The following is a 12,569-nucleotide window of genomic DNA, read 5'->3' on the forward strand; positions in this document are numbered from 1 at the left end:
ATTTTTTATATGTTAAGCTGTTATTTAAAATGGTTTTTGAAACCCTTTTACTCACACAAGCGAGAAATATATGCAACAGTTTTGTCTCTGTCTTATTGTGTTAAAGTTGAGTTCAAAGATCACCATTTAGTCCTTTGCTTTTTCGTTTATTTCTATTTTCTTTGTGATGTTGCTGTTCTTTAATGCCTTATTCACTGCCTCTAGCTTTCAAGTTGCCAATTGATCATGATTATAAATGGGATGTTCCTTTGAAAATAAAATTACTTAAGTGATGATTGTACTTGGTTTTGCAAACTATGAATCTAATGACGGCTGCACCTCCAACTTTGGTCATGTACTTTTCAAAATTTACGTACTTTGTTGTTATTCTTGCATCTCCACTTAGCATGAAATATTTTTTTAAGAAAGTTCTCTTTACTTGGATTTTGCAGTTGTTCTCAAACAATGATAGGCCTGGTGGCTGGTCTTAGCTGAGATAACTAAAGTTGTATGATGTATGTCATGGACTTAACATAAGTTGTCACTGGCTCCAACGTGAACACCCTGGTTTTTCACTAACAGATACGGTGGTTAAATTATATGTTACATGTCAGAAACAGTAATGGAAATCAAATGATACCTGTGTGCTATGCATTGAGGAACAACTTGTCCTGTCACTCATGTGAATGACAGGAGGATTGAACTTTCAAAATGCAGGTCTGGATTCTGGAACAACTTTTGAGAAATAACTTCAATGAAATCATCAGTTCTATTTGCCAGTAGTATAGCCATGTCATATAATTGAGTTTTCATTTAACCATTAGATTCTCAAGTTTGGTTTTTGGGTGCTGCAGTGGCAATCAGGCCAAGGAGCTAGAAAATAATGAAAAATAAGAAAGCTGAAGAGGACTTAAAATATATTCCCATACTTTTCTTGATAGCAATAAAGAAGTTTACAAGGGATTGAAACACAGAATACTGTGCGTTCAAAATTGGAGTCCTGATTTTGGACCAATGTCATCATTTGTCTGCTTCAAAAATTTTGTGTCTTCCTGCTCAGCTCTATTGCAGCTTCAGTGTTCCCGAAGTTTTCCTTGAACAGGTGTGAGTCCATTCAGTTGGATGATCAAGCATAGACTCGTCTTCATCTTGAGTCAGCAGTGAGTTTCGAAATGAGGAGGTTTTGGATCCAAGATCCACTTCATTAGTGTTCCTTCACACACTTAGGCGGGAAGTGAGATAAAGGAAGGTGTCTTCACTGCAAGGAATTGTGAGACCACCCATTGGATGATCGTATCCAAATTCTTCTTCAGACTGACTCAGCAAATCCAGGAACAGAGGTTGGTTCAAATATGATACTGGAATCACAAATCTCTTCATCTGTTTCTTCCCAACATAGACTGCAAGATAACCTTTTGGGACATCTAAGGTCTTAGCAGCAGATAGAGATTGAATAAGACTTTTGGCATTAACAATTCCAGGCAACCGGAATCCCATGGTTTCTATATGAGTTGAAGAAAGCGGAAAAGAGTTCGAAGGACTTGGGAAACAGAGAAGGTTTTGAATTCAAGGCAAGGAGAAAACTTAACTTCCTGATCTCAAATAATCGGTTTATATATAGAAGAAAGAAGGATCTGTGGACAATCTTTAAATGAGTGGTGAAGACACACTATCTGTTTGCTACATGAAATGAGTGGCGAAGATGCGCACCTGTGAGGGACAGTAGATTGTGAAAAATCAAGAGATCACATGGGCATGTCTTTCCATTGATGAAGTCTATTGTAGAAACATACTTCCCTACCTCATTGCATGAGAGACACAAAGTGGACCACCATATATATAAGTGAAATTTCTATCTAATAAAAAGACTTCAGATGTTCATTTCTACCCAGCACTGATAATTGGCGTTGCTCTACAGACAAAAATTTGTGGTACTATATTAACAGTTCTATATGCGGTCAGATATAAATGATGTTATATACTGGGAGGAAGAAAGCTAGGCTAGCATGTGGCTTTGTTGTTTCATCTGTGTCTCGAGTGTCAACAAGCTGAGGAGGTGTTTCAATTGTCTGAGCAATCTAGAAATTTCAATAGACTGCCAACCATGACCAGAAAACCCAACAGGTACAGATTTTAAATATTTGAAGCATTTTTATTTAAATATTGGAGGACAAGGAGCATATTCATGATTTGATTGATCGATCTCAATATTTATGTTTTCCATTGAGAAACCTGTACTGCCTAAGAAGATTGGAAATTGTAAACCTGCATAAGTCTTCCCGGCAGGAAATAGTAGAAATGAAAATGACCAAAAGAAAAACATAAAAAGAGAAAGAAAGAAAGAAAGAAATTGCAAGGAAATCTTCCAATATGTATTGAAAATAATAGTTATTGTGAGTATCAATATAAACAAGGGAGACATGAGCATTTGAGAATCACATGGCTCTGTCTTCGGATCGGGAAAAACAAATGGCATTAGTTAAGTCTCCCTCTTAAGAAATAGGGACCAGCTAGCTTGTGTCCCATATGTGTAATATGTCTTGTCAATCACATAGCAATGATATTTGTAAACCTGATCATTCTTCTTTTACTCATCAGGACACACTTTTTTCTGTGGATTGTCAAAATGTAAAGGTTAATACCACATGAGACGGTTTGTTTATTTTTAGGGCAAATTACTGTTTAGTCCCTAAAGTATGGTTTCATCCTCGTTTCAGTCCCTGCCTTTCCCTGAACTCACAATTTTCAGTCCAACCAGTCCATCTCCTCCATTTCCTCCGGTTGCTCGATGACGTGTCAGTCATTCCTTGCCAGCTCAGCGCCACGTAAGACGCGGATTGTGTAAAGTGACTAGATTGCCCCCGCTTCAGTTTTTTCCAAAATTTGACTACAAACCCTCAAAGCAAATCAAACATGAGAGGGATTTCCTCAATTCAAACGAGACCAGCCAAATCAAACCCAACCCACACAAAAAAAACCAAAAAAAAAAAAAAAAAAGACGATCAAAATTTGAACAAAAAAAGAAGAAGAAAAAACCAGAGGAGCTGTGAAAGCTTACAATGGGAGCGTCCTTGATGCTGAGGTGAGGCAGAGGGTCAGAGATGCTGATGTGGAGGGGGGCCGAGCAGAGCTCCCATGACTCCAAGCTGCGCGACTAGCTGGTAGTGGCTGTGCTGCTTCTTTCGGTAGAGCAGACCCGACATGGGGGAGCCGGAGCTATACTGCTCACCATAACACTCTAATCCAATTCCAATTCTCGACCATTCCACCAAGAACTTGACGAAATCCAATATCACCCTATTCACGGCTTTTGGAAATTTAACCATAATCAACATCCACTTATAATTCATGATGCAAATTAAGAAGAGGAATAACCAAAGCAGCCACCACCAGCTATGGTGCAGCGGTGGTCAAATATACCCAACTCACCATTTCAATTTTCTCAAGAAATTAAGCTCTAGCAGACATCAATTCGTGCCTTTAAACGTTGAATTGAACCCAGAAACCGGAGAACTGCCGCCATGGACTGTGGTTCCAACAATACCCGAAATAACCCAAAACCACAAATTGTCAAAACTCAATCAAATCCAAGAACAAGTTATACTAGCTTGTAGAGAATGAAGAGGAGAAGGGTTTCCTCACCTCAATCGTCACCGGTAATGGCCGAATCGAGTCGCCGGAAAAGGCGAAAATCCGCTAGAAACCCAAAACCTTTCAGGCTTTGAATCTCTCTCCTCGCTCCATGCATGGACGATCGGTGACCACAGGAGGAACCACGACAAGGAGACTCGTCGAACGTGACCGGTACGCCGCCATGTCGTCGCCAGATGAGGGGTCTTGTAGTGACGGCCGGTGAAGGAGGAGGTTGTGGGTGCCCAGAGAAAATTTCTACACCCACTTCGTACCAACACCCACTCCGACCCCCATTTCTCACCTCAAAAACCTCCATGATCATCTCCAAAGCTTCACACTACCACAGAGCTCTCTCCCCTCTCTACACAACCAAATGCGTGATTTTGGAGGAAATTTTGGAAAAAAACTGAAGCAGGGGCATTCTCGTCACTTTACACAATCCGTGTCGTACGTGACGCTGAGCTGGCAAGGAATGACTGACACGTCATCGAGCAACCGGAGGAAATGGAGGAGATGGACTGGTTGGACTGAAAATTGTGAGTTCAGGGACTTTTGGGATTAAATCAGAAAGGCAGGGACTGAAACGAGAATGAAGCCATACTTCAGGAACTAAACAGTAATTTGCCCTTATTTTTATCTCTCGGTTAGTTTTCAAATATCAATAGTTTTGTGCAAAAATATCATAATTATTGTAGCTAATATAAGAGAAATCTATGGAATTTAAAAGTCTGGGTGTATTCAATATAGACTTTTAACAGTCCATGAAAGTCTTGAGGTATTCAATTAGGATTTTTAAAGACTTCATGAATTCCACCAAAATCTAGGGGTATTCAATTAGGACTTTTAAAAATGAATAAAAGTACAGAGGTATTCAAAATATCATTCATACTTATGGAATTAGAAAATCATGGATAATCATGGATTTTGTAGTGTTAACTATACATACCAAACTCCAATAATTTTCCAGCCTCCAGACCAAAGATTTCAAAAAGTCTATCAAAGTTTCCTCTTCAAAAACAAAAAAAAAAAGGTCTATCAAAGTTCTTCTCTCTACTCACGAAGAAGTTTGTCCTTCATCATCTCTCTGTCTTAATTTTTTGTCTTTTCTCTAATCTTTTATAATATCAACCTTTTTTGATACCCAACATGTTCATTGTAGTTATTGAATGTGATTTTTGTTTTTTTTTTTTTTTTTTTCAATTGTGATACTTCGAACCCTAATAGCAATAAAAATGATTTATGAAACCCTAAAACTCAAATATTGTGGTCTAACCCTAAGACCTTGAACCATACTAAATTTTATCTTATTAATTAATTATTCTCATTAATTTGAATTTATATTATGGTTCAAAAAAAGGTTGAACAATTGAATTTCAATTGATTGATTATAGATCAAAACATTGACCAATATTGCTACAATATATGTTAATTGGCGAAAACAAATATGATGAGAATAATTAACCATAAACATCAAGTGATCTATATTGTATATTTATGTTGTTGGGAGATTAGGAATGAGAACAAACTCGCTAGACAGACTAACAATCATTTATTTGAGTCAATTTCTATTAGAAGATACTGGAGCATTGAAGAGACAACAAGTTATAATTTTGTTTTGTGTTTGGGCTGCATTTGTTTTATTTTTTTTTGTTTTTTGTTTTTGTTTTTTTTTAAATATGTTGTACATCTTAGGAAATCTGTAGAAGTCATTCATTATAAAGTATATAGATTTTCATGAATCAATAAAAGTCTGTTGCTAAAATCAATGGTTTTAAGAAATCCATAACAGTCTATTAACTTTTTAAAGAGTCTGTAGACTTTTCAAAAAGTCTGTCATTTAAAAAAAGTCTACACAAATCCAAATACAATACACCCCCCCCGTAATCTATGCATGATAAGTTTTATCTTTACGGTATATATCTTCATAGAAAAACATTAATTGTGATGTTTATATGGAGTGCCGACCTAATTACTAGTTTGAAATGCCGGAACTACTAGCATTGTGACTGTTTTTACTTTTTAGAACATATGAGTTGAAATGGACATGAATGTGCCAGGTGTCTTGATGACCAAAGACACAAATGTGAATTAGGTAAAGTAAATAACTAAATATAACTCTGTAGGGGATTGCATAATAAGAACATAATATAACACTTAAGGAGGAATTAAATATGATATTTATTACCATATTTTTTTGGAGAGGCAACAATGAATTTTACATGGGGTTAGAAACGTCAAGTAAGACAAAATTTGGCTGTTTTTGAATTCTAATAAACTGGAGTCATGGTGTTGGGGTGAATGTGGTTTACGTGAGAGGTCATGATGTCGTCATTTCACTCTCTGCTTCATAAACTTTGTATCTTTCTGCCCATCTTGCAGACAGCTTCAGAATTGCAGAAGTTTCCCCTCAACAGAAGATGTGGTCTATTCCATTGATGACCAACACTTGCCGCTCTTCTTCATCTTGACTCAGCAGCAAGTTCTGACATAAGGATGCATTGTGATGCCAGGTTCAGATCACATGCATTCACTCACACACTCAAGCGGGAGGTGAGGTCAAGGAAGCTGTCTTCACTGCAAGGTATAGTGATACCGCCCATTGGGTGATTGTATCCAAATTCTTCTTCAGCTTGACTCAACAAATCCTGGAATAAAGGCTGGTTCAGAAAAGAGATTGGAATCATGAATCGTTTCTTCTGACTCTCTCCCACATATACTGCAAAAAAGCCTTTCGGGATTGAAGCTGTCTTAGCAATTCCAGGAAACCGCAAACCCATGATTTCTATATTCCCAAGTGAAGGAGGAAGAATTTTAAGGACTTGAGAAAGCTGGTGATGCCTGGCAAGGAGAAGACTTGAGTTGCTCATGAACCTGATTATGCCTGTGGATATATAGCTGTTAGGGTGTATGGAAACTCATCTTGTACATGAATGATTGGTGAAGAGGCGCTGAGGTAGGGATACTAGCTTGTGAGAAACCACATGGATTTGTCTTCCTACTCAAGTTCTTCATCCCTCATGGACATATCACATGCAAATGATAGCAAACTGTATTCTTGGATACATGATTCCCTACCGCGATTTGGATTCCCTACATTAAATGAGTTAAGAACCTCCACCAGTTATTTGATACATGAAAATGATGAAACGAGTGGTGAAGATGGCAGTAGTTGGGGACACTAGCGTGAGAGAAATCAAGGAATAAATGGTTTTTCATATGCTAGTGTTCTGAAATCTATGGTTTTGTAGAAAATCTATCCCTACCTCCTTTACATAACAACAAGCTCATTAGCTAGTGTTGCTTCACAGACAGAAATTGCTGGTGCTGCTATAATAGTTTCATGATGGGTCCGGGAAATAAAGGGCTGAGCATTTGCTTCCTGTGTCATTTATGATCCATTCATCTATAGTCTCACTAAGCTGGAGGTCTATCATTGTATTGGGTCAAATCTATAACATTCACTTGTTGGTCAAGCTTGACAAGAAAACCGTACAGGAGTTCATTTATAATTTATATACTTGACATCAGTTTCAAGTACCAGATGAGGAACCCTGGTACATTATTGATTAGATTGAACTCAATGTCTACTTTGTTATTTATGTTAATTAGATTCTTTGCAATCTCTTGTGGGCTTAAAATAGGGTTACAGTTAGGTTGTTCTTCTTTGCTTGTGGGGTCTAATGCCGCATTAGTGGTTTTCGCTTTGCTTGTGTGATGAGATTAAGATCAACATATTGACATTGTATTTCTTATGCTCCCAAGACATTGTAATTCATTAAGCTAGGTTTGTTTAGGATGTGATTCTTGGGTGGCTTTGGTCGTTAGTCCTTACCGAGAAGGAAGGATAATAGGTTTTGATTTTTTTAGTGGATTTTGTGCTGGCGTAACCAGTAGTAGTACTGTTATTCGAGTTTAAAATGTTTGAGAAAATCTAGGCAGTCAAATGAAGAAAAGTGGGACATTCCAATAAATGGCTCGAAGAATATCTATGCCTTAGAAGGTGTCGTAGCACATGCCTTCTTATACTCAACTGATAAGTGCTTGTGCTGACACACTACTATTAGAACAGAAGATCAGAGAGCCATTGCCAAACTCAGAGGGGAGGCTAATGCTGCTGCTGCTCTAATATCAGCATTTGAAGTACTGTATGATAATATTAGATCGAGCAGCGAAACATAAAAATGCCAGATGCAAATTCGACTACTACAACTTGATGAGAGATCTGGAATTGTCGGTACCACGGATCATTCATCAGATACAAGAGCATGATGGGGACCAGGTGAATAACTTGACTAGACAAGCACATGAGTGTGTGAAGCTGCTTGGCGACTTGTCTACAAAGAAGAAGTATCGTATGTAGGTACTGTTATCACTGTATCAATGAGAATCCCTTTGTGGAAACTATGGAGTTTGATTTAGATCTTAGGAAACTGTCACACTGCCTGCATATGCATCGAATGCGTGGTACTAGCATAGGCCAACAATTTTCAAATTTTAAGAAGAGCAAGTATGGAATATGCAGACGGACATAGATTTGGTGTCAGCAACTAAAACAGTTCTTTTTTGTTTTTCGTTTTTCTTTCATTTCAATTGAATTTTATTTTATGGACGTCTGTGAGTCTGCAAATAATGTAAACAGAAAATAATTAGGTCAAAATCTAAGAGTTATTACTTCAGAATTATGCCGCTGTGTTTAAATGTTGGTTAATTTAATGACAGTTTCTATTCTATTAGAGCTGGAAACTATCAGAGTATAAAGATTAGAGCTCACTCTACATATGATAAAGTAAAAAAAGGAAAAAATGTTTAGCAGGATTTGAAATATATATTATATATTCTCATAGTTCAGGAGAACAAGACAGTTTTACATGGGGTTCAAAACTATATTCTCGTAGTTGTACAGAATTTGACTGCCTTTGGGTTCAAAATTATTGGAGTCAAGAACTTTAGACAAATTGCTTTGAAGAGTTGATGTCATGTAGAAATCATGATTTGATTCTTCTTCAAACTTTTGGACATCTTTCTTCTCAGGTCAGAAGCAGCTTGAGGAAGTACAGCAGATTTCTCCTCGGTCCAAGAGGGTTTTGATTCAGGAGATGATGAGTTAGCCTCTTCAATCTTGACTGATCAGCTGCGAGTTTCCAAATGAGGATGTTTTGGATCCGGCCAACTCCACTTCAGTAGTGTTCTTGACTCACACACTAAGGCGGAAAGTGACATCAAGGAAGGTGTCTTGACTGCAAGGAATTGTGATACCACCCATTGGATGATGGTATCCGAATTCTTCTTCAGCTTGACTCAGCAAACTCTGAAACAAAGGTTGGTTCAAATATGATATTGGAACCACAAATCGTTTCTTCTGGCTCTCTCCAACATATACCACAAAGTGGCCTTTTGGGATATCTGCTTTCTTTGTGTTGGCAATTCGAGGCAATCGGAAACCCATGATTTCTATATTACTGAAGTGATCAAAAGAGGAAGAAAGAATTGAAAGGAATTGGGAAACAGCAAGGCTTTATTTGATGCTTGCAATGAGAGGAGTTGAGTAGCTTATGAAGTTGATCATGTGTGTATATATAGGTGAGATGGTATGTGGTAAATCATCTGGTAGATAAAATGCTTGGTGAAGAAGAACCGAGTTGGGCTCCAGTTAGGAACAGTAGCTTGTGAGAGATCACATGGGGAACTTAAGCCCCACTTAGATTTCACATGCAAATGTCACCAAACTGTATACTTGGATAGAAACATACGTTCCCTACCGCCGTTGGATATATAGCCAACAAGAAGAAGACTAGCTACCACAAGTTTCAATATATGTAACAAACTACATATATATGTTGAAAGATAGAGGCTGCAATAATCATGTAGTGGTGAAGATTGAAGAAGGACTAATGGACTATCATATAGTACATGCAATGAGTGGTCAAATGGATAGCAATGAGGGACACTGGGCGGCTTGTGGGAAATCATGAAATCACATGGGTTTGTTTTTGTCTTGCCATTCACGTAACTAATTATCCCCCCAGGAGATTTCAAATATGCTACTGAAGAAACTCTATCCTTTTGTAGAGACATCCAAAAGTCTTCTGTTCCTCCTATCTATAACCTGCAAGAGAAAGGGAGGCGACTTCCGAAGCAGGGAGCCATTAGCGTCACTAAAGGTTTTTCATGTGAAGGTGGAAAAATTGGGAGGTTATAGATTCCAGATTCCTTTGTGTTAGTGTTTCATCAATAGAGAAGGTACTTATTCAAACATTTCAAAATCCTTTACGCGTATACGAAGATTGAGCAAAATGTTGATGAATTAAATTTAATCTACTAGGTGTAGCGTTCATATGAAGATTGCAAACTTTAAGCTGAATACCAGCTTCAGAAATGTGCAGCTTCAGTGTGTTTCATATATGGTCTCTAGGCTCAACAAGCTAAAAGAACAGTGCATACAATTGGTCTGGTCAGTTTAGAAATTTCGATTAATTGGTAATGATTGGAGACTAGAAAAAATGGTTATTGACAATGATATATTAGAAGAAAATTAATAATGAAATAAGAATACGCATAATCTTTTTGATTTTTAATAACTTTACCGAAAACTAGTATGTCAGGATACTAGTGTATATAAGAAGCAACTGCAAATCATGAGAGGCACCACTCCAAAGATCGGGTCAAAGTGTAGGAGCTCTAAAATTGGATATTGGTGTTTTCAGTTTGTTAAAAAAAATGATATGTAAATCCCCTTTAACTGCCTCACTTCAAGCACAATTTGAATTCATAAAGGTATGCTTTCAATACATCTGATACCAGGAACTAAAGCCTCGTGACATGATCTTCAAGTTCGTATAAAGATTATTCAAAAAATATTAACTTGGATAGGTGCCATAAGCAGTCAAATTTTGTTAGTTTTTAAATCTTGGTTAAAAGTTTAAAACTAACTGAGAAAGGACACATGAGGCACATGTGGTTTTAAAATATTTGTTTTACAAGTCCCACATCGAGAACAGCGACGAGATGAGTCTGTTCATATAGGCAGAGCTTGCAAGGTAGCTCGTCCCTTCGGGGACATCCGATAAAATTGGAACGATACAGAGAAGATTAGCATGGCCCCTGCGCAAGGATGACACGCATAAATCGAGAAATGGTCCAAATTTTTTTTGGGATTTTTTTTTTTCATCTTTGGTTCCAGGTAGACTACCTCTGCTTTCTGGGTCTTCGTTTTTCTTCATTTCCATTTGCTTTTTGTGACTTTGAACTATCAGTGACTCGGTCCTTGGCTATATATGAATGCACATGAAAAATTGAGATGTTGCCCACCACCTGTTTGATGAAATGCCTCTTCTCTTTCTTATGCTTACTTAAACTCAACATTCCTTTACATTTTGTGTAATTCTTGGGTTTGAAGAATGGAACTTTTCTGTTTTAATGCATTATACTTGAATAACATGACTATTTGATCTTGCTGCTTCATATATTGCTGGGTTTTAAAAGTTAAGCTCAACTTGTTGCATTCATAGACTTCCTATTCATATTGTAAAACCTCTTTATTTGGTTTTGAATATCACACGGGAAGCCATGTAATGCACACAAGTTCGGTCTTGAATGCTGCGCAGGCAATCAGGCTAAAAAGTAAAACCCTTGCTGCATATATATGTGAAGGAGGAAGTATTCACCATTGTTAATTTTGGATGATTTGGATGTTAAAAAGTAAATCCCTTTATGCCATAATTTGATACTGTAGGCTGTAAGAGGCTGTATACATTATTTGTTGTGAAAGTATGCTGCAAGTTAGTAACTAATGATAATAGTGTGGCGAAAAACAAGACAAGTAAGTTTATCAGAATTGGACTGTATGATTTGTTTCCAGAGTGATATCCTGGTAGAGCGAAGTTTACATGGGCCGCATACAGAATTTTACTTTCTTTCGGTTCAAAATTGGAACCGAGATTTTTGCAGAAATTGTTGTACAAGATTCATACAATACTGCCATTTGTCTGCTAATTCATTACTTTTGTATCTTTCAGTTCAGCTCCATTGCAGCTTTAAAGTCACAGAAGCTCCCCCTCAGCAAAAGAGGTATGCCGATTCAGTTGAAGATGAATCATGCCCTCGCCTCTTCTTCATCTTGACTCAGCAGCATGTCTGAAATTCGGTTGCTTTTTGAATATCAAGTTGGATCATATTTTCATCTCATCTTTCAGTCACACACTCAAGCTGGAAGTGAGCTCAAGGAAGGTGTCTTCACTGCAAGGGATTGTGATACCGCCCATGGGATGATCGTATCCAAATTCTTCTTCAGCTTGACTCAGCAAATCCATGAATGAAGGTTGGTTCACGTATGATATTGGAATCACAAATCGCTTCTTCTGGCTCTCTCCGACATAGACTGCAAAATAGCCTTTTGGGATATCTAAGGTCTTTGAAGCAGTCTTCTTTGCATTAGATGAATATTGGGAAAGACTTCTCTTGGGGCTAACAATTCCAGGCAGCCGGAAACCCATGGCTTCTATATTCTCAAGTGGATAAACAATAAAAAGACTTGAAATAATCTGGGAAAGAGAGAAAGCTTTGATGTTTGATGAATGAGAGGAGTTGAGTTCCTGGTGATTGATTTGTGTATGTATATATAGATGAAGAAAGGGTGTGTGGAAGATCATCTGCTACTTGAAATGAGTGGTTAACATTGGCAGCAATAAGGGACACTAGCTTGTTTCAAATCAAGAAATCACATGGGTTTGTCTTGCCATTCGGGTAACTCATCCCCCAGCAGATGCATATGCTGCTGTCCTTTTTTTCAAACATCTCGCCCTACTTCCTTGAGATGACAGACAATACAGGGTCACAGGGACCAGAAGTGCGGTGTCTGTCTAATAAAACCTATCAGATAAGGACTCATAATATCCTTGATTCAGACTTGCACTTCTAATCCAACTCTGGACCACCGGTGAATAATGTTTCTTTACAGA

At 37.7% G+C, this 12,569-nt stretch overlaps 2 protein-coding genes and 1 non-coding gene across 3 annotated transcripts; 1 reads left to right on the forward strand and 2 right to left on the reverse strand.

Annotated features, from left to right (window-relative positions):
• Positions 1 to 1,160: 1,160 nt before the first annotated feature.
• LOC112179737 (auxin-induced protein 15A) lies at positions 1,161 to 1,854 on the reverse strand. The gene has a single exon (XM_024318214.2). It carries the CDS (start codon positions 1,474 to 1,476, stop codon positions 1,195 to 1,197), a length of 282 nt encoding a protein of 93 aa, XP_024173982.1. The 5' UTR covers positions 1,477 to 1,854; the 3' UTR covers positions 1,161 to 1,194.
• An 8,802-nt stretch (positions 1,855 to 10,656) lies between these two features.
• On the forward strand, positions 10,657 to 10,759 carry LOC112181069. The gene has a single exon (XR_002928677.1). It is a non-coding gene; the product is annotated as a U6 spliceosomal RNA (small nuclear RNA).
• Positions 10,760 to 11,436: 677 nt separating this feature from the next.
• On the reverse strand, positions 11,437 to 12,147 carry LOC121050447 (auxin-induced protein 15A-like). Its single transcript, XM_040510406.1, has one exon. It carries the CDS (start codon positions 12,102 to 12,104, stop codon positions 11,805 to 11,807), a length of 300 nt encoding a protein of 99 aa, XP_040366340.1. The 5' UTR covers positions 12,105 to 12,147; the 3' UTR covers positions 11,437 to 11,804.
• Positions 12,148 to 12,569: the final 422 nt, after the last annotated feature.

Source organism: Rosa chinensis, chromosome 7 (assembly GCF_002994745.2).
Source record: "Rosa chinensis cultivar Old Blush chromosome 7, RchiOBHm-V2, whole genome shotgun sequence".
In the NCBI taxonomy this organism is placed as follows: domain Eukaryota; kingdom Viridiplantae; phylum Streptophyta; class Magnoliopsida; order Rosales; family Rosaceae; genus Rosa; species Rosa chinensis.

Excerpts from the sequence above, each read along its gene's own strand:
- LOC121050447 (XM_040510406.1), bottom strand. The coding sequence starts at position 12,104 with ATGGGTTTCCGGCTGCCTGGAATTGTTAGCCCCAAGAGAAGTCTTTCC.
- LOC112179737 (XM_024318214.2), bottom strand. The coding sequence starts at position 1,476 with ATGGGATTCCGGTTGCCTGGAATTGTTAATGCCAAAAGTCTTATTCAA.